Source organism: Neophocaena asiaeorientalis, unplaced genomic scaffold, assembly GCF_003031525.2.
Source record: "Neophocaena asiaeorientalis asiaeorientalis breed wild unplaced genomic scaffold, Neophocaena_asiaeorientalis_V1.1 scaffold134, whole genome shotgun sequence".
NCBI lineage: Eukaryota > Metazoa > Chordata > Mammalia > Artiodactyla > Phocoenidae > Neophocaena > Neophocaena asiaeorientalis.
The window spans coordinates 7491053-7511354 of NW_020185339.1; the positions used below are offsets into that span (position 1 = coordinate 7491053).

The 20302-nt window shown below is 34.7% G+C and overlaps 1 protein-coding gene across 10 annotated transcripts in view; it reads right to left on the reverse strand.

The window, feature by feature from the left end:
• The window catches only part of ZDHHC17 (zDHHC palmitoyltransferase 17), a 232166-nt gene that overhangs the window by 27617 nt on the left and 184247 nt on the right, over nucleotides 1–20302 (reverse strand). For all 10 annotated transcript variants that reach the window (XM_024736498.1, XM_024736493.1, XM_024736499.1 and 7 more), the window contains one exon: nucleotides 12740–12865. In XM_024736498.1, coding sequence (XP_024592266.1) covers nucleotides 12740–12865 — 126 coding nt within the window. The remainder of the gene's footprint in view (nucleotides 1–12739; nucleotides 12866–20302) is intronic.

Below are 20302 nucleotides of genomic sequence, written 5' to 3' on the forward strand. Positions count from 1 at the left end.
TTTCTAATTTTATTGATTTGAGTCCTCTCCCTCTTTTTCTTGATGAGTGTGGCTAATGGTTTATCAATTTTGCTTATCTTCTCAAAGAACCAGCTTTTAGTTTTATTGATCTTTGCTATTGTTTTCTTTGTTTCTATTCCATTTATTTCTGCTCTGATCTTTATAAATTCTTTCCCTCTACTAACTTTGGGTTTTGTTTGTTCTTCTTTCTCTAGTTCCTTTAGGTGTAAGGTTAGATTTTTTATTTGAGATGTTTCTTGTTTCTTGAGGTAGGCTTGTATTGCTGTAAACTTCCCTCTTAGAACTGCTTTTGCTGCATCCCAAGGGCTTTGGATCATCGTGTTTTCATTGTCATTTGTCTCTAGGTATTTTTTGATTTCCTCTTTGATTTCTTCAGTGATCTCTTGGTTATTTAGTAATGTATTGTTTAGCCTCCATGTGTTTGTGCTTTTTACATTTTTTTCCCCCTCTAATTGACTTCTAATCTCATAGTGTTGTGGTCAGAAAAGATGCTTGATATGATTTCAATTTTCTTAAATTTACTGAGGCTTGATTTGTGACCCAAGATGTGATCTATCCTGGAGAATGTTCCGTGTGCACTTGAGAAGAAAGTGTAATCTGCTGTTTTTGGATGGAATGTCCTATAAATATCAATTAAATCTATCTGGTCTATTGTGTCATTTAAAGCTTCTGTTTCCTTATTAATTTTCTGTTTGGATGACATGTCCATTGGTGTGAGGTGTTAAAGTCCCCCACTAGTGTTGTGTTACTGCTGATTCCCTCTTTTAGAGCTGTTAGCAGTTACTTTATGTATTGAGGTACTCCTATGTTGGGTGCATATAATTGTTATATCTTCTTCTTGGATTGATCCCTTGATCATTATGTAGTGTCCTTCTTTCCCTCTTGTAACATTCTTTATTTTAAAGTTTATTTTACCTGATATGAGTATTGGAACTCCAGCTTTCTTTTGATTTCCATTTGCATGGAGTAGCTTTTTCCATCCCCTCACTTTCGGTCTGTATGTGTCCCTAGGTCTGAAGTGGGTCTCTTGTAGACAGCATATATATGCGTCTTGTTTTTATATCCATTCAGTGACCCTGTGTCTTTTGGTTGGAGCATTTAATCCATTCACGTTTAAGGTAATTATCGATACTTATGTTCCTATGACCATTTTCTTAATTGTTTTGGGTTTGTTTTTGTAGGTCCTTTCCTTCTCTTGTGTTTCCCACTTAGAGAAGTTCCTTTAACATTTGTTGTAGAGCTGGTTTGGTGGTGCTGAATTCTCTTAGCTTTTGCTTGTCTGTAAAGCTTTTGATTTCTCCATCGAATCTGAATGAGATCCTTGCCGGGTAGAGTAATCTTGCTTGTAGGTTCTTCCCTTTCATCACTTTAAATATGTCATGCCACTCCCTTCTGGCTTGGAGAGTTTCTGCTGAGAAATCAGCTGTTAATCTTATGGGCATTCCCTTGTATGTTATTTGCCATTTTTCCCTTGCTGCTTTCAATACTTTTTCTTTGTCTTTAATTTTTGCAAATTTGGTTACTATGTGTCTCAGCGTGTTTCTCATTGGGTTTATCCTGTATGGGACTCTCTGTGCCTCCTGGACTTGGGTGGCTATTTCCTTTCTCATGTTAGGAAAGCTTTTGACTATAATCTTTTCAAATATTTTCTCCGGTCCTTTCTCTCTCTTCTCCTTCTGGAACCCCCTATAATGCGAATTTGTTATGCTTAATATTGTCCCAGAGGTCTCTTAGGCTGTCTTCATTTCTTTTCATTCTTTGTTCTTTATTCTCTTCTGCAGCAGTGAATTCCACCATTCTGTCTTCCAGGTCACTTATCCGTTCTTCTGCCTCAGTTATTCTGCTATTGATTCCTTCTAGTGTAGTTTTCATTTCAGTTATTGTATTGTTCATCTCTGTTTGTTTGTTCTTTAATTCTTCTAGATCTTTGTTAAACATTTCGTGCATCTTCTCAATCTTTGCCTCCATTCTTTTTCCGAGGTCCTGGATCATCTTCACTATCATTATTCTGAATTTTTTTCCTGGAAGGTTGCCTATGTCCAATTTACTTAGTTTTTTTTTCTGGGGTTTTATCTTGTTCCTTCATCTGGTACATAGCCCTCTGCCTTTTCATCTTGTCTCTCTTTCTGTGAATGTGGTTTTTGTTCCACAGTCTCCAGGATTGTAGTTCTTGCTTCTGCTGTCTGCCCTCTAAGGCTTCTTGACTGGAATTTTCTTCTTTTGATTGTAATGGTGTAGTCATCGGAGAAAGGCAGAAGGCAGACTGGAACATCTAAGGCAGCAACACTAACATTTTTCTGGCCTTTTAAAAGTATTTACAAAGAGGCTTTCAGAAGATGCTTAGAACACATAACTGCAGTGCTGAAAAGATGAAGAAATCGCAAAATTTTCTCCGCTTTTGCATCTCTTTTCTTAACTCCTGGGAATCACGAATGTTTGTCCAGTGTATTTCAGCTGTGATTTACTGAAGCCTCTCACCACAGCAATGGGTTAACCCCGAACTTTGTCTCAGAAGCTCTCTCTTTTCCCTTGTTGATGTTCCCGGCTTGGTTGGAATCTCCGATTACTGTAGCTTTGCAGTATAGTCTGAAGTCAGGGAGCATGATTCCTCCAGCTCCATTTTTCTTTCTGAAGATTGTTTTGGCTATTCTGGGTCTTTTGTGGTTCCATACAAATTTAAAAATATTTTGTTCTAGTTCTGTGAAAAATGCCATTGGTAATTTGATAGAGATTGTGTTGAAACTGTAGACTGCCTTGGATAGTATGGTCATTTTAACAATATTGATTCTTCCAATCCAAGAACATGGTATACCTTTCCATCTGTTTGTGACATCTTCAATTTCTTTCATTAGCATCTTACAGTTTTTAGAGTACAGGTGTTTTGCCTCCTTAGGTAGGTTTACTCCTAGGTATTTTATTCTTTTTTGATGTGATGGTAGGATTGTTCCCTTAATTTCTATTTTTGATATTTCGCTGATAGTGCATAGAAATGAAATAGATTTCTGTATATTAATTTCGTATCCAGTAATCTTATTGAATTCACTGATGAGTGCTAGTAGTTCTCTGGTAACGTCTTTAGGGTTTTCTATGTATAGCATAATGTCATCTGAAAACAGTGACAATTTTACTTCTTCTTTTCCAATTTGGGTTCATTTTATTTCTTTTTCTTCTCTGATTGCTGTGGCTAGGAATTCCAAAACCATGTTGAATTAAAGTGGCAAGAGTGGGCATCCTTGTCTTGTTCCCAACCTTAGAAGGTATGCTTTCAGCTTTTCACCATTGAGAATGATGTTAGCTGTGGATCATGCAGTTTTAATAAAAAATGTGGACAGATCCCAAGTACTCATTACCCAAAGTTCCCAAATGGCTAATATCTTGCAAAAGCGTAGTATAATGTCACAACCAGGATATTGACACTGACACAATTAAGATACAGAATATTTCCATCACTACAAGGAATATTTCCATCCTTTTATAGCAATTTCCCTCATACCCTACTCCTCACTGCCATATTAACCTCTGCCAACTACTAATGTGTTCTACATTTCCATAATTTTGTCATTTCAAGAATTTTATATAAATGGAATTATACAGTATGTAACCTAATAGGATTGGCTTTTCACTCATAATAGAATTCTCCAAATATTCATTGGGTTATTGTACGTACCATTAGTTCATTCCTTTTTATTGCTGAGGAATACTCCACGGTATGAATGTGTCAGTTTGTTTAATCATTCACCCACTGAAGGACATTGGGGTTGTTTCTATTTTGGGTTATTATGAACAAAGCTGCTATAAACATTCACATACAAATTTTTGTGTGAATATAAGGTTCCATTTCTCTGGGATAAATGCTTACGAGTACAGTTTCTGGGTTGTATGGTATTGCATGTTAAGCTTTTTAAAAGAAAATTCCAAACTGTTCTCCAGGTTGCTGTACTTTTTTACATATCCTTCAGCAGCAGATGAGTTTCTCAGCATCCTCATCAGCATTTGGTGTTGTTGCAACTTTTTATTTAGTTACTCTGACAGGTATAAAATAGTAAGTCACTGTGGTTTCAATTTGCATTTCCCTAATGACTAAAATGATGTTGAAGATCCTTTCACTTGCTTATCTGCCATTTTTATATCTTTTTTGGTGAAAATATCTCTTGTTTAGCCTATTTACTAATTGTATTGATTTTGCACTGCTGAGTTTTGAAAGTTCTTAATATATTTTGGAAACTAGTCCTTTGTTGGAAATGTAGCTTGTAAATACTTTCTCCCAGTCTGTAGTATGCCTTTTCATTCTAATCACAGGGTCATTCATAGAATGTAAGTTTAAAATTTTGATCCAAATCCAAATGATCAATTTTTACCTTTATGGATCATACTTTTTGTGTCAAATCTCTTTGCCTAGTCCTAGATTTTTACAGTTTTACATTTAAATCTTGAACAGTTTTGAGTTAATTTTTTAATACAGTGTGAGGTTTGAGCAGAGGTTTATTTTTTTTGCCTATGCATGTCCAAATGCTCCAATATCAATTGGTGAAAAGGCTGTCTTTCCTCCATTGAATTGCTTTTACACATCTGTCAAATGTCAGTGGGCATACCTCTGTGGTTCTACTTCTGGGCTCTCTATTTTGTTCCACTGATCACTTTATTCCTCCAGCAATACTACACAGTCTTGATTACTGAAGCTATACAGTAGGTCTTAAAACTGCAGAGAGTCATTCTTCTTTTTCAAAATAGTTTTAGCTATTCTAAGTCTACTGCCTTTCCATATAAATTTTGGAATAATCTTGTATATACTAATAAAAAATTTTGCTGGAATTATTTAATTACATTAAACCTGTATATTAATTTGGGGACAACTGACATATTTACTAAGTTGTCTTCCAGTTCATGAACGCAGTATGTCTCTCCACTTATTTAGGTCATCCTTGATTTCCTTCATTGGCATTTAAAATGTTTCAGCATACAAGTACTTTACAACTATTTACAGAGCAACTCTCTAGGAAAATGACCTTTAGACTAGCAGAAAGGATTTTCCATAACTAAAGACGGAACCACAATGAGATGGGTAGGAGGGGTGGAGACACGGTATAATCAGGGCTCACATCCCCAGGATCAGTGACCCACAAACGGAAGGAATATCACAATTGTGGAGGCCTTTCCTCTATGAGGGAGAAGGGGTCTGAGCCCCGTGTGGGACTCCTCAGCCAACGGGTCCTGCACTAGGAAGTAAAGCTCCCAGAATTCCTGGCTTTGGAAACCAGCAGCGCCCATGTTCAGGAGAGCTGGAGGGCTACAGGAAACAGAGGCTCTGCTCTTAAAGGACACTGGAAAAATCTGAGATGCTCCAAGTCTCAGCACAAAGAGGCAGCAGTTAGAAGCCTGGAACAGATCTACTTGCTGATCTTGGAGAGTCCTCTGGAGAGGCAGGAGGCAAATGAGAGACCCCTGCTGATACAAAAGCTGGTAGCAGCCATTCTGGGAAACTTCTTCTACCCCAATAACACTAGGGTGGGCAAGCACCCTTTTAGAATCCTCCCTCTAGCCTATTAGTACACAGAAACTGGCCCACCCTCCAGCTGGGTGGCACCAGCTCTGAGCACTGCCCCCCCTACCATCTGGGGCCACCCAAACAGCCAATCAATCAGCATGATATACTACATTAACAAACTGAAGAATAAAAACCATATGATTATCTCAGTAGATACATAAAAAGCTTTTGACAAAATTCAACATCCATTTATGATAAAAACTCTCAACAAAGTGGGTATAAAGGAAACATACCTCAACATAAAAAAGGCCATATATGACAACCCCACAGTTAACATCATACTCAGTGGTGAAACGCTGAAAGCATTTCCTTTAAGATCAGGAACAAGACAAGGATGCACACTCTTCTACTTTTATTCAACACAGTATTAGAAGTCCTAGCCACAGCAATGAGATAAGAAAAAGAAATAAAGGGAATCCAAATTGGAAAGGAAGAAGTAAAACTGTCACTGTTTGCAGATGACATGACACTAGATACAGAAAATCCAGAAGACACCACCAAAAAACTACTAGAACTAATAAGTGAATTCAGTGAAATTGCAGGATACAAAATTAATAAACTAAACTCTGTTGTAATAACAAACCATTAAAAAGAAAAATTAAGAAGACAATCCCATTTACAAGTGCATCAAAAAAAATACAATACCTAGGAATAAATCTAACCAGAGAGGTAAAAGATTTGTACTCTGAAAACTATAAGACATTGATGAAAGAAACTGAAGACAACACAACAAATGGTAAAACATACCATTCTCAAAGACTGGAAGAATTAATATTGTTAAAATGACCACACTACCCAAGGCAATCTACAGATTCAGTGTGGTCCCTATCAAAATACCAATGGCATTTTTCACAGAACTAAAACAAGTAATTCTACAATTTGTATGGAAACATGAAAGACCCTGAATAGCCAAAGCAATCTTGAGAAAGAACAAACTGAAGTATCACAATCTGTGATTTCAAACTATATTGCAAAGTTAACAGTAATCAAAACAGTATGACACTGGCACAAAAACAGACACACAGATCAACGGAACAGAATGCAGAGCCCCAAAATAAACCCATGCTTATATGATCAATTAATCTACAACAAAGGAAGCAAGAATATAAAATGAGGGGAAAAAAACCTTTTCATTAAATGGTGTTGGGAAAACTGGACAGCTACATGTAAAAGAATCACACTGGACTAGTTTCTCACATCACACACAAAAATAAACTCAAAATGGATTAAAGACTTAAATGTAAAACCTGAAACATATAACTCCTAGAAGAAAACAGGCAGCATGCTCTTTGACATCAGTCTCAGCAATATTTTTTTGGCTCTGTCTCCTCAATCAAGGGAAACAAAACCAAAAGTAAACAAATGGGATTGCATGAAACTAAAAAGTTTTTCCACAGTAAAGGAAACTAACAACAACAAACCAAAAGGGCAGCTCACTGAATGGGAGAAGATATCTGCATATAATGTACCTGATAAGGGGTTAATATCCAAAATATACAAAGAACTCATATAACTCAATATCAAAAAACCAAACAACTCAATTATAAAGTGGGCAGAAGACCTGGAATAGACATTTTTTCAAAGAAGATATACAAATAGCCAACAGACACATGAAAAAAAGATGCTCAACATCACTAATCAGGGAAATGCAAATCAAAACCAAAACAGGATACCACCTCAGACCTGTGAGAATGGCTATCATCAAAAAAGACAAGAAATAACAAATGTTGGCAAGGATGTGAAGAAAAGGGAATCCTTGTGCGCTACTGGTAGAACTGTAAATTGGTACAGGCACTCTGGAAAACAGTATGGAGGGTCTTCAAAAAATTAAAAATAGAACTGACACATGACCCAGCAATTTCACTTCTGGGTATTTACCCAAAGAAACAAAAAGACTAATTAGAAAATATATATACACCTCAATGTTCACTGCAGTATCATTTACAATAATGTAAATGGGCATTAGCAACTTAAATGCCCATTGATAGAGATGAATAGATACAGAAAATGTGATCTATATATACAATGGAATATTACTCAGCCATAAAAAAGAATGAAATCTTGCCATTTGTGACAACATGAATGGATCGAGAGGTATTATGCTAGGTGAAATAAGTCAGAGAAAGACAAATACCATATGGTCTCACTTATATGGGGAATAAAAAAACAAACCAAAAACAAACTCAGATACAAAGAACAGGTGGTTGCCAGAGGGGAGGGCGTTGGGGGTGAAAGAGATGAAGGGGATTAAGAGGTACAAACCTCCAGTTATAAAATAAATAAGCCATGGGATGTAATATATAGCATAAGGAATATGGTCAATAATATTGTAATAAATTTGTATAGGGACAAATGGTTACTAGACTCAATGTGGTGATCATTTCATAACTTATACAAATGTGAAATCACTACGTAGTACATCTGAAACTGACATAATATTGGACATCAACTACATTTCAATTTTAAAAAGTTAAGTTTACACTATACTGTAGTCTATTAAGCATGCAATAGCATTATATCTAAAAAATCACTGTACACACTTTAAGTAAAAAATACTTTATTGCTAAAAAATGCTAACCATCATCTGAGCCTTCATCAAGTCATAATCTTTTTGCTGGTGGAGGGTTTGAAATATTGGGAGAATTACCAAAATGTGACATGGAGATACGAAGTAAAAAAATGCTGTTGGAAAGATGGCACTAACAAGACTTACTAGATGCAGATTGCCACAAACCTTCACTTTGCAAAAACAAACAAACAAACAAAAACAAAATATCTGTGAAATGCAATAAAATGAGGTATGCCTATAGTTTTCCTTTTTGTACTGTCTTTGCCTGCTTTTGGTATCATATGTCATTTCCATTCTGCTACTTGCCCATATAAGTAACTTGCCAATATTCTTGTATGTGAAGTGAGTTTCTTACAGACAGCATATAGTTGAGTCACACTTTGTAATCCACACTGCCAATATCTGTCTTTTAATTGGTATATTTAGACCATTTACAGTTACTCTAATTATTGATATGTTAGGGCTGAAATCTATAATTTTATTTTTTGTTTTTTTGTTTGTTCTGTGTCTTTGTTTCTGGTTTCTTTTTCCTGACTTCTTGTGGGTTACTGAAAAGCTTTTTAGAATTTTATTTTATCTATGGTGTTTTTGAGTATATCTCTCTGAATAGCTTTTTTAGTGGGTACTCTAAGTATTATATAAATATAACTTATCACAGTATACTAGTGTCATCATTTTACCAATTCAAGTGAGATGTGGAAACCTTACCTCCATTAATGTCCCTCTACCCTCCCCTGTTTACATTATAAATTGTCTCAAATATGTTTTCTACATACATTTAGATCCACATCAAACAGTATTATAATTTTGCTTCAACTGTCAAACATAATTTGGAAGACGTAGGATAAGAAGGAAAGTCTACTGTATTTACCCATAATTTTGCTTACCATGATCTTATGTTCCAAGGTTCTTTCTTTTATCATTTTCCTTCTGTCTTAAGAACTTCTCTTAGCCATTTTTTTAGGGCAGGTCTGCTGGCCACAAATTCTCTTACTTTTCCTTTATCTGAAAATGTGTTGACTTCTCCTTCATTGCTGAAAGATATTTTCACTGGATAAAGGATTCTGGATTGAAAGTTCTTTCCATCCAGCACGTGAAAAATGTGGCAGCTCCTTATGCCTCTACGGTTTCTGATGAGAAATCCAGTGTTCTTGAATAGTTTTACCCCTACTGGTAAGGGGACTTCAAGATTTTTATTTCGTAGTCTTTAGTTTCCAGAAGTTTGACTATGAGTGTTTGGTTTGGATTTGAGTTTATTCTGTTTAGGGTTTGCTCCACTTTTAATCTGCAGGTCTGTCTTTTGCCAAATTTGGGGGGTTTTTGGCCATCATATGTTTGAGAACTTTTTCAGCTCCACCCGCTTTTCTTCTTCTGGTACTCCAATCATATCAGTGTTAGATATTCTGTTATAACCACAGGTCCCTAAAGTTCTGTTCTGTTTTGCTTGTTTTTCTCAGTTTATTTCCTTTTGTTGTTGAAAACAGGTAATTTTTATCGTCTGTCTTCAAGGTCATTGATTCTTTCCTCTGTCTCCTCTCTTCTGCTGTTGAGCTCATCCACTGACTTTTTTTTTATTTTGGCTATCATAATTTTCCGTTTTAAAATTTCCATTTGGTTCTTCTTTATTCTATTTCTATAGTTCTATTTCTTCACTGAGACTCTATTTTTCAGTTGTTTCAAGCATGTTCGTAAGTATTCACTAAAGATTTTTTATGATGATTGTTAAATTCTTTTGTCAGATAATTCCAACATCTCTGTCATCACACTGGTTTTTACTGATCCTCTTTTCATTCAGTTAGATCTTCTCGATTCTTGGTTTGATATGTGATTTTTGTTTGAAACCTAGACATTTTGGGTATTATGAGACACTGGATCTTATTTAAACCTTTTCTTTTATGTGGATTCCTCTGATGTAGGCAGGGGGAGGGAAGTGAGACACCTTCTCATTACTGGCAGGTGAGGTGAAAGTCCAGGATCCCAAGGAGGCCTTCACTGACACCTGAGGAGGGGTTTCCTCATTATGGACAGGCAAAGGTGGGACTTTCAGCTCTCCACTATACCTCTACTGGTATCTCCTTGACTGGGAGGGTTACAAGTGCCTCATTACTGTTTCCTATGTGGTCTCCACTGATAACAGCAGGGGATGGGACCTCATTAACAGCTAGTGGGGATGGAAGTCCCAACTCTCCACTCCACCTTCCCTGACACCACCCCAGGAGAGTTGGGGCACATCATTATAGCCTGGTAAGGGCAAAGTCTAGGCCTTTGCTGTTGTGAGTCAGGGTGGAGCCATGTTTTTTTCTGTTGAGTTTGGCTGTAGTAGAAAGTTATTTTCTAAAAGTTTCTATCATGCTAAATAAGCTGCCTCTTTTGTGGTCCTGTGGCTAAAAAGCAGGTTTTTGGGGAGCATTTTTTTGTCTGTCCCGTTCATGATTCTGGGTTGTTGGCTTTGTCAGTTCCTCTTCTGGGAAATATGAGGCAAAAAAAAAAAGGCAGGGAACTCACCACCATGTCATTCTTTGGATCCTTAGCTCCCTACCTGCTCTGCCACCTTGTCTCCATCTTCAGTCTTCCTATATTTGTTTTGTACATAATGTCCAGGTTTTTTAGTTGCACTTGGCAGGAAGGAATAGGGAAAAAAATATATCTACTCCATCTTCCCAGATTTATTCTCAAATAATCAATAAACAACATTAAAAAGTAATACATGTGAGATTTCCACTGTTAACAAAAGGGATCGTGGGTTTCTAAATTCTGAGAAACACTGATTTAGAGATTTCCTTCTAACTCATTAATAAGCAAGTAACACTTATTTAACCATAAATCTGCCTAAAATCTTCTAATCTTAAAAATCAAACAGCTCTTAAAATAGTTTTCTAAAATCAAGACTCCTTTCATATCTGTCTACTATCACTGTCCAAAAATATCTTTTTTTTCCTTTTGGGATGACTTATTTTTAGTAAAAAGCTATTGAGTCCTGGGTGTTTTCTTGCTTAGTTTTAAATACAGAACATACTTCACAGGCTAGCAAACCAAGTCATGTTCATAATTTAAATTTTTCTAATGTGAGATGGAAAGAGAACAGTCTACACAAATATTTAATTACACAAAGCCCCAATCCATCATATATTTTTATCTAGTGACCTTTTTAGAATGCATAATATATTTAAAGCTACTAATGCAAAAAAACAAAACCCAAAAAACCAGGAATACGCAATTTCTGATCACAATAATATACACAAATGTTAATAAAATTGTGCTAAACTTTTAATGAGGCAATCTTTTTAAAAGAAACCATATCCAAACACATAACCCTGATATATAGTTCATTATTGCTATAATAAATAACTTTATATATTAATAAACATCTTGAATTTACAAAGTCATTTTCATCTGACAATACATTAAAAAAATACCCTTTAGCATATTTACACTAAGCAAAATGAACATATAAAGACAATGGGATTTTCCAGAGTAATAAAAGACATTTTTACTAGTAGCCTAGTTATTATGAGAAATTAGCCACTTTTTACTCTGCTGAGCAAAACTGCTCTAAATTCTAGAGGACAGAGCAACATCAAAGTAAATAAATAATTAACTATTTTTAATATATCTAATAGTGAAATGAAAAGTTGACATGACATGCAAAAACTGCTCCTTAGTCTCAAATATGGGACTGAAAATAGACATGTTTATAAACTATAAATATAATTCTTCTGAAGACTAAGTAATGGACCAGTGAACTTTTCAGCTCATTAAGGAAGTCTGAACTCCTACAAATAAATGAGACATGCTTTCAAGTCTATTTCCCTTTACCCAAAACTTATTTTGTTCCAGTAACCGATAGATCAATGTTAACTTTATACAAACAGTATTACCACTAGAGCAGCCTAAATAGGACATATATGATATCTAAGGCTTAATGCCATTCAAGTTGTGACTACTGACATGTTAGCAAATACCTTGTCAATTATTTTGGTATACAAAAAAACTGTCAGCTAATTTTTCCTTTTAAGGAAATAAATTTTTAAGAAATACAGACCTGCCTTTCAGGAAAATGTTCTTAGTTTTGAAATCATACAATTAGGCAACTGAGCCAATAGTCATACAGTTAAAAACTGAAGGTTTTATGGAAGATCTAAAATGAACTTTCTAAAAAGAAGTGAATAATATGTTTCTCCCTCTCTAATAAAAGTTATGACATATTATAAAAGAATGAAAAGCTTAAATTAACTATAGCTAGAGTTGTGAGTAGTTTTTAAAAAGATATACATATATTAGGACTAAGATTTTTCACAATTTATTACTACACTAAAAAATACACTTAAACAGGAAAAACTTTTATTATCTCTCTATTACTTAACAAAGGCCAGCTGAATTAATGCATTAAACCTTATGTTAGTAGCCTATGGAAATCTAAACAATTTCACATATACCATCTTTCTTAAACTTTGGTATCTACATTTATTTACTTGGGTGAAATAATGTTTTAAAAATTACACTGGCCAATGCCAAGATTAAAGGCTGCAAATGTAAATACTCATGCTAAGAAAATATGCTTATGAATCTTACTATATATTGAAAATCTTCAGTCATGAATTTACCTTATCAGCTTTCAACTTTCTAAGGAAAGATGGATTGTCATATCCCTTTGCTTGCCTTGCCTCTTGCAAATGGTTGATCATCCACACATTTTTTCTCTGCTTTGCCAAATCAAGTGCTGATTCACCCTGGTAATATAAGCAGAAGAAATTCACGTTAAAAAAAATGAAAGGAAAAGCAGAATATTTTGGTTACTAACTTTTAAAGCACTTCCACAAAAATAAATTGACTGCAGTATTAGTTCATTAACATTGTTTTTACATTTGGCAAAGTCAATTACTAAAAGACTCTAAATCATATATTACTTATACCTTCCCATTCAAGGTACAATCAGAAAATGTATTTACACCTCTTATTCTACAGATTCTATATTTGCTTGCATTTTAACTTAGAGAGTAATCAAAAAGTAGGTATTTTAGCACCTGCTGGATCAGAGGCTACCATTAAGTTTATCCAGTTATTTCATATTCTTTAAGGGTTTCATTAGTAATAGTTATTGCTACAAACCATCCTGCTGTAATACCAAACTGCCAGAAATCTCTCAGTTTAATTTCAGTGATGAACGAAGTCTAAAGAAAAGAACAGGGAAGAAAAAGAAAAGTCAACTTCCACTCCTACTGTTATATTGGTATTCTTGATCATGTTAAATTCATTCACCCATCCAGAAATTTCCAAAGAGAACACGGGTAGTAACAAAAAATGGTTAATCTTACGTTATAGACTTGTAGCTCCCTTTAACTGCAAGAAGAAGAATTCCAAAGAGTATAACAGAACTAAAATGTTTTAAAGGCAGTAAGAAACAAGAAATGAGTGTCCCCAATTCTAGATCTATGCTTCTTTTTGCCTTTATTAATTTAAAATCTTATTTCTCCTTTTGCAAGTTAGATACCTACATTTTTATTCTATTTAATATTCTCCACTCTTTATCTCCTTCCTTAAACAGAAAAGTAAAATTAATAATTTTGTTTACCAAAATTTCAAGAATTATGGATGAATATTCAAAATTACTTTAAAAAAAGAAAAAAACATGTTTTTATTTTTAGAAAAAAATAAAACTTTTATTTTAAAAAACTGGATGAAAATAAAGAAATAAGGAGTCTTGGGTTCCTTACTTATGAGGGATAATTATTAATCAAGTATGGAGTACAATTTAATTTAAAAAAAAACACTGAAAAATAAAAAGAACCAAACAACAAAATAAACACACCACTACCACCAAGAGCAACAACAATAACAACACAACAATAAAAACAAAAAGCCTAACCAATCCTTTAATAAAAAGACCAATAGTATTTAATAAGAAATGGGCTAATCTAGGTGGGTCTTCCACAAATAGGGATATTTGTTTTAAAATATCTCCTTACCTATTCCAAAATTCTATGTCACCTAGGTTGTCAGAACCAGCTAATTAATCCAAACTAAAAGATTACCTGAATAAAAGCAATCCCTTGGGTAACAACTCCCAGAGAATATCCTGCAGTTGCCTCGGTCCAGCTGAGCATCCCTTCCACTAGAGGGCCATGTGACACCTAAGGATTGCCTAGATAAAAAGATGGAGGGAGCTTTAAGCAATCTTTCAACTACTCCTCTAGTCATCTGACTACTTTTATACAGTTCTTTTATTCAGCTGGTAAAATAAACAAGCAATTAATTTAAAGAATTATACTAAAACCAGGGTTCCAAATCAAGTCTATATTTAAACACTCCATGTGTCAGCCAAAAATAGTAAATTATAATAACAACAGCAGTAATAACAAGAATCATGGAGTATTTATAGACTATGTAACTAACTGGTAATAAAAGAAATTCTTCAGGGGTTTGGTGTGATAAACATTATGGAACGTGGCAGGTGGAAGATCACTTTTTGCCTAAGTGAGGTGGAAATTCATTATTAAAATTAAGGAAAATTATTCCTTGGAGACCATCTAGGTGGGGTACTTAGGAGATATTTTCTGAAAATAGTTTTTTACCTCTTTTCAAGAAACCATATAAGCGTTTTTCAATATATTAATTAACAAAGCTCAGTAATTCTATATTTTGCACAAGCTAAAAGTTATGTCCTTTGATAACTTTAGAAAGAAAAATCATAAATGCGTAGGCAGCACTCGGATTAATTGCCCTCCCCAAACTCAATTCATCTAAACTTATCAACCAAAAACATGTGCAAGGGGGTGAAATATTCTTTAAATTCACAAATGAGATGCTACCATGAAAAGGGATTACTGCATAGGTCATTTTTCTTAAAGTCTTAGTATCCCAAATCATTCCCCCTCCTCACTGTTATTACTTCAGAAGATATGAATTTATTCTACGTAACCAGTATCTGGGGCCATGGTTTTTGAACTCATTTAAGTCGTGTCTGATGAAAAGCCATTGACTCTCTCCCCAGAAAAGTGCTGATACTTTATTTATAACAATTTCAGAAGTCCATGGACCCACCCCCTAACCAAAATCCACTGCTGGGTCCCAGATTAAGAATCTCTAATCAAGGGTTTATGGCCATTCCTAATCCTTCTAAGGATCAAAGTAGTCATTTTAAAGTCGCCTATCATTTAATATTTATTGTCTGCAAGATAAGTTCTTATTTTGATAAAATAATCATTTGTTTATATATTAAAAGAATTGAATCCCTTACTCAAATAACTAATTTACAAGGATATAAAGACAGATTTCTAAGAAACTTAAGCTTAATTTTATTTAGGAAATAGCTATTTTAGAAGAAATAGGGCCAATTAATAAATATTATAACTAAATATAATTTTTCATATTCTTTAAAGAATGTAACTTTTACTAGCTATTAAAGCCATATCCAGATTTACAGGCTCCATCTTGGTACAATTTATGGTTATCAACCAGATTTTCTTTCTCAAGACTTAAAATGAAAAATGGAAAAATACACAGCTATGAATCGACTTTATCAAATTCTAGGACAAAAAATCTAGGTTGGTTGTTTTTTATTTATTAATGAATTTTTCACTTTCAAAATTAAGTTTACTTAATTAGCTTGACATTCCACATAGCTAAAACGCACCACCTCAAATTATACATGACTGAAACAGAACCAATTTCTATTGCCTTCACTCCCAAAAAAGTCTGTTTCCTTCCATCTTCACAACTTCAATACATATCACAAGACACTCAGTTATTCAAACCAAAACCTAAGTCATCGATTTTTTTTCTGTCACTTTCATTTCTAATCTACCTTTTCTTTTCTACTCTAAACTATCATTTCCAAATCCATTCATTTCACTCCATCACTACTTCTACAATCATAGGCTAAACTAACATCATCACTTGCCTGATTTATTATGAGAGCCTAACTGATCTTCATCTATCCCTTCCATTTTCTTTCTTTTTTTTTTTTTTTTTTTTTTTGCGGTACGCGGGCCTCTCACTGTTGTGGCCTCTCCCGTTGCTGAGCACAGGCTCCGGACGCGCAGGCTCAGCGGCCATGGCTCACGGCCCCAGCCAATCTGCGGCATGTGGGATCTTCCCGGACTGGGGCACAAACCCGTGTCCCCTGCATCGGCAGGCAGACTCTCAACCACTGCGCCACCAGGGAAGCCCCTTTCCATTTTCTTAAGTCTTCAATACATTCTCCAAATACCAAAGTAATTTTTTAAAAAATATTAAAAACACAAAGATTATATAACCATTCTACATAAATCCTTCCAACTATTTCTCATGACTGAGAATACAATTAAAGTTCCTTATCATGGCCTTGATTCTTCAATACATTCTCCAAATACCAAAGTAATTTTTAAAAAAATATTAAAAACACAAAGATTATATAACCATTCTACATAAATCCTTCCAACTATTTCTCATGACTGAGAATACAATTAAAGTTCCTTATCATGGCCTTGTACCTGTCTCTCTCTCTCACTGTCTCACTGCTTGGTCAAAGCTGTCATTTCTACACCTCTAACATGGTAAGCTTATTCCTGGCCTTGGGCCTTGCATGTGTAGGTTCCTCTACATCAGGGGTCCCCAACCCCCAGACCAGTCCTGGTCTGTGGCCTGTTAGGAACCTGGCCGCACAGCAGGCAAGCGAGTCAAGTTTCATCTGTATTTACAGCCGCTCTCCATCGCTCGCATTACCGCCTGAGCTCCGCCTCCTGTCAGCATTATGGTGAGTTGTAGCACTATTTCATTATCTATTACAATGTAATAATAGTAATAATAATAAAGTGCACAATAAACGCAATGCACTTGAATTACATTTACTGCCCCCACCCCACTCCGTGGAAACACTGTCTTCCACAAAACTGTTCCCTGGTGCCAAAAAGGTTGGGGACCACTGTTCTACGTGGAAAGGTTTTTCCCATGTATCTTTGCATAACTGATCCCTTATCTGACAAGTCTGAAAGTAAATGTCATCTCAGAGGCATTCACAAATCACTCTCACCTGATGTGGCCCCCTTACCCCTCGTCATGACCACATTTGCCTATGTGTATGTGTTTTTAATTTATTTATTGTCCATTTCCTCAATACAGTATAAGTTCTGAGAGAATAGGGACTTCATCTATCTTAAACACTGACTCCCCAGCATTAAACAAATATCTGTTGAATGAATGAATGGTTTCCACTAGAAGGTGATGACTAGACTTCAGTATATTAGGAATCAGCCAGATTCCAGTAGAAAAGGTATTTGATACTTATTTCGTCCTTTTAATTACATTAAAAGTACATTTTTAAACAAAAATCTACTTTTTCACCAGTGTGGTTAAAAAAGATTATTTTTACTCTGAGAGTATAAATGTTCCCTGAGCAACTGAAGCAACTCCTTAGACTTTATTTCCTTTAAAAACAATGTCACTCTAAATAAGTCAAACAGAGAAAAACAAATACCATATATATCACTTATATGTGGGATCTAAAAAAAAAAATAAACAAACAACAACAACAACAAAACTCGAGCTCATAAATACAGAGAACAGATTGGTGATTGCCAGAGGTAGGCAGTGCACTGTGGGGAGTGAGGAAGATTAGTGAAGGGGGTCAAAGGTACAAACTTCCAGTTCTAAAAGAAATAAGTCACGGGGATGTAATGTACATAATGGCAACTATAGTTAATAATACTATAGTGCAGGTACTTCCCTGGTGGTCCAGTGGGTAAGACTCCATGCTCCCAATGCAGGGGGCCCCGGTTCGATCCCTGGTCGGGAAACTAAATGCCGCATGCATGCCGTAATTAGGAGTTCGTATGCCGCAATTAAGAAGAGTCCGCATGCTGCAACTAAGAGTCCTCATGCCGCAACTAAGAAGCCTGCATGCTGCAACTAAGAGAGTCCGCATGCCGCAACTAAGAGGGTCTGTATGCCGCAACAAAGATCCCGCATGCCGTAACTAAGACCCAGTGCAGCCAAAATTTTAAAAAAATATTAAAAAAATAATAATAATACTATAGTGCATATTCAGAAGTTGCTAAGAGCAAAGCTTGAGGGTTTGCATCACAAGAAAAAAGAAAATTTTGTGACTGTGTATGATGATGGATGTTGACTAGACTTGTTGGTCATTTTGCAATGTGTACAGATGTCAAATCATTATGTTGTACACCTGAAAGTTGTATAATGTTATATACCAATTATACCTCATAAAAAGTTAAAAAAAAATGTTACTCCAGAGCTAGCAAGGAATTATATTTAAAATAACTCCTTTTTGTTAATGGCCAACCTTGATGATACAGTCAGATAAAATTAAAACATTAATAAAAAGAAAGTTAACAAAAAAAATAGATGTATTTCAGTAAAAGTTCTATAGGTATAATAATTAGCTCAATTATTTGACACAATAGACTCTGGAAGGTCGTCACATGAACTGTACTAGTTAAGGAAGCTGCATTCCAGTTTATCCCATCTTGGTACCAAATAATTCATGTGCTGAGCCTATAAAACATTAAAAATACAAGGTTTGAACCATTTAAATCAGTTCAACTATCTCCATTCTTACCATTACCTTTCTGTTGAAATTCATTATAGATTATTTCTTTTACTGAGACTAATCAAAAGTTTATACAATGGTTAATGTGGAGTACAAGTTGAAAAGACATTAAACTTACAAACCACACCTCAAATACTTAAAGTCCATGAATGAAGAGAAGTTATCTAAAATTTTATATGGTAAGAAAAGATATTTTTAAATGCTCTGAAAATATACACTACTAGTGTATATTTGAAACTACTACTAGTTTCAAATTCCAAAACTGTGCAGTCGTCTTGTCATAATTCTTTGGTACAAATGTAATTTCAATATATTTATATGACTTTTGGCAAACTCTATAGAGACTCACTATTTGCTGTAGTGAAATTGGTTCTATTTTTTCAAAAATATAACACTAAATACTAGAAATGTATTCCTGGAGCATGACTCACTTTAGGAATGGCTATCTAGTAGCTAAGAGATGAAAAAATAACACTCTAAAGCAATTCAGATAATAAAACATAAGGTCAACTCATTAATTTTTTCTCATGGGGATATTGGTCAGGTTTAGTCAAACTCCTCCTTTCTTATACTTTAGGCCTTGGGGTCAGCCTAATTTACCAATCACAGTGTTATGAACTTTTCAGAACTTCCTATTTAAAAATGTTTGGAAAAGCAAAAATTTCTGTCTATGATTTCAGAAGTGGCAGAGAGTTATGCTAGCATAGTCATGAAAACCAGCTTAGAGTTAAAGCTCAAGACTACACAAATCTTCAGTCAGTCAACAAATACTTAGAGCGCCCATCACATGTCAGGCACTATGGTAAGTTGACTTTCCTCTTTCCATACATTTACTAGCAGATACTAGACCATTCTGATCACTTTGGGTAAAAACATGAAGACTTGAAATTTTAAAAAAAGAAAAAGAAAATACATGGTTTTCTCAATTTCTTACAGTTTCCAATAAGATATTTGATATTTACTTTTAACTAATTAGACTCATTTCTAAAAATTTGTTATAATCGTAAATAAATTTAAACTATTTTATTTTAGTAATTTAACCTTCTCTTCTTAGAGTAATCAAATAGAGGAAGAACTATTCATTGCAACATAAAAAGATGCCCTGATCCAGCAGGAGATAACCTACTTTTTGATTGGCATTTTAGATTATTATATGACTCGAACTCCTTTCATATTTAATTAGCACATATTCCTTACAAATTTAAGAAGCATGACTCAGAAAATACTACGGTCTATAGTCAAAATGAAAGAAAATTTGTCAATGGGCACAAAGATATTTATGAATGCACATTATTAAAAGATGATGTTTAAAACTTTAAAGTCATTTCACAGAAAGAGTCTGTTGCTGAAGACATGGTGGATTCTGAAGCTTTAAAAATGAGAATGGTTAACCAAAATTTAAGACTACCAATAGCATTTTCTTGCAGGTATTCATAAAATATTTATAAATTCCTAAATGCTCAGATGGTAAATGTTAATTGTGCTTTGCTCTTAGATAATTTTGTATAATTTTTTGGTATATTTTTCCTGGATTAGTCCAGCATTTGGGGGAGAGGAGTTCTCCTATAAACATCATGAAGGTGATTATCAAATTTAAAGGTCTTGAACTTTAAAAAAATGA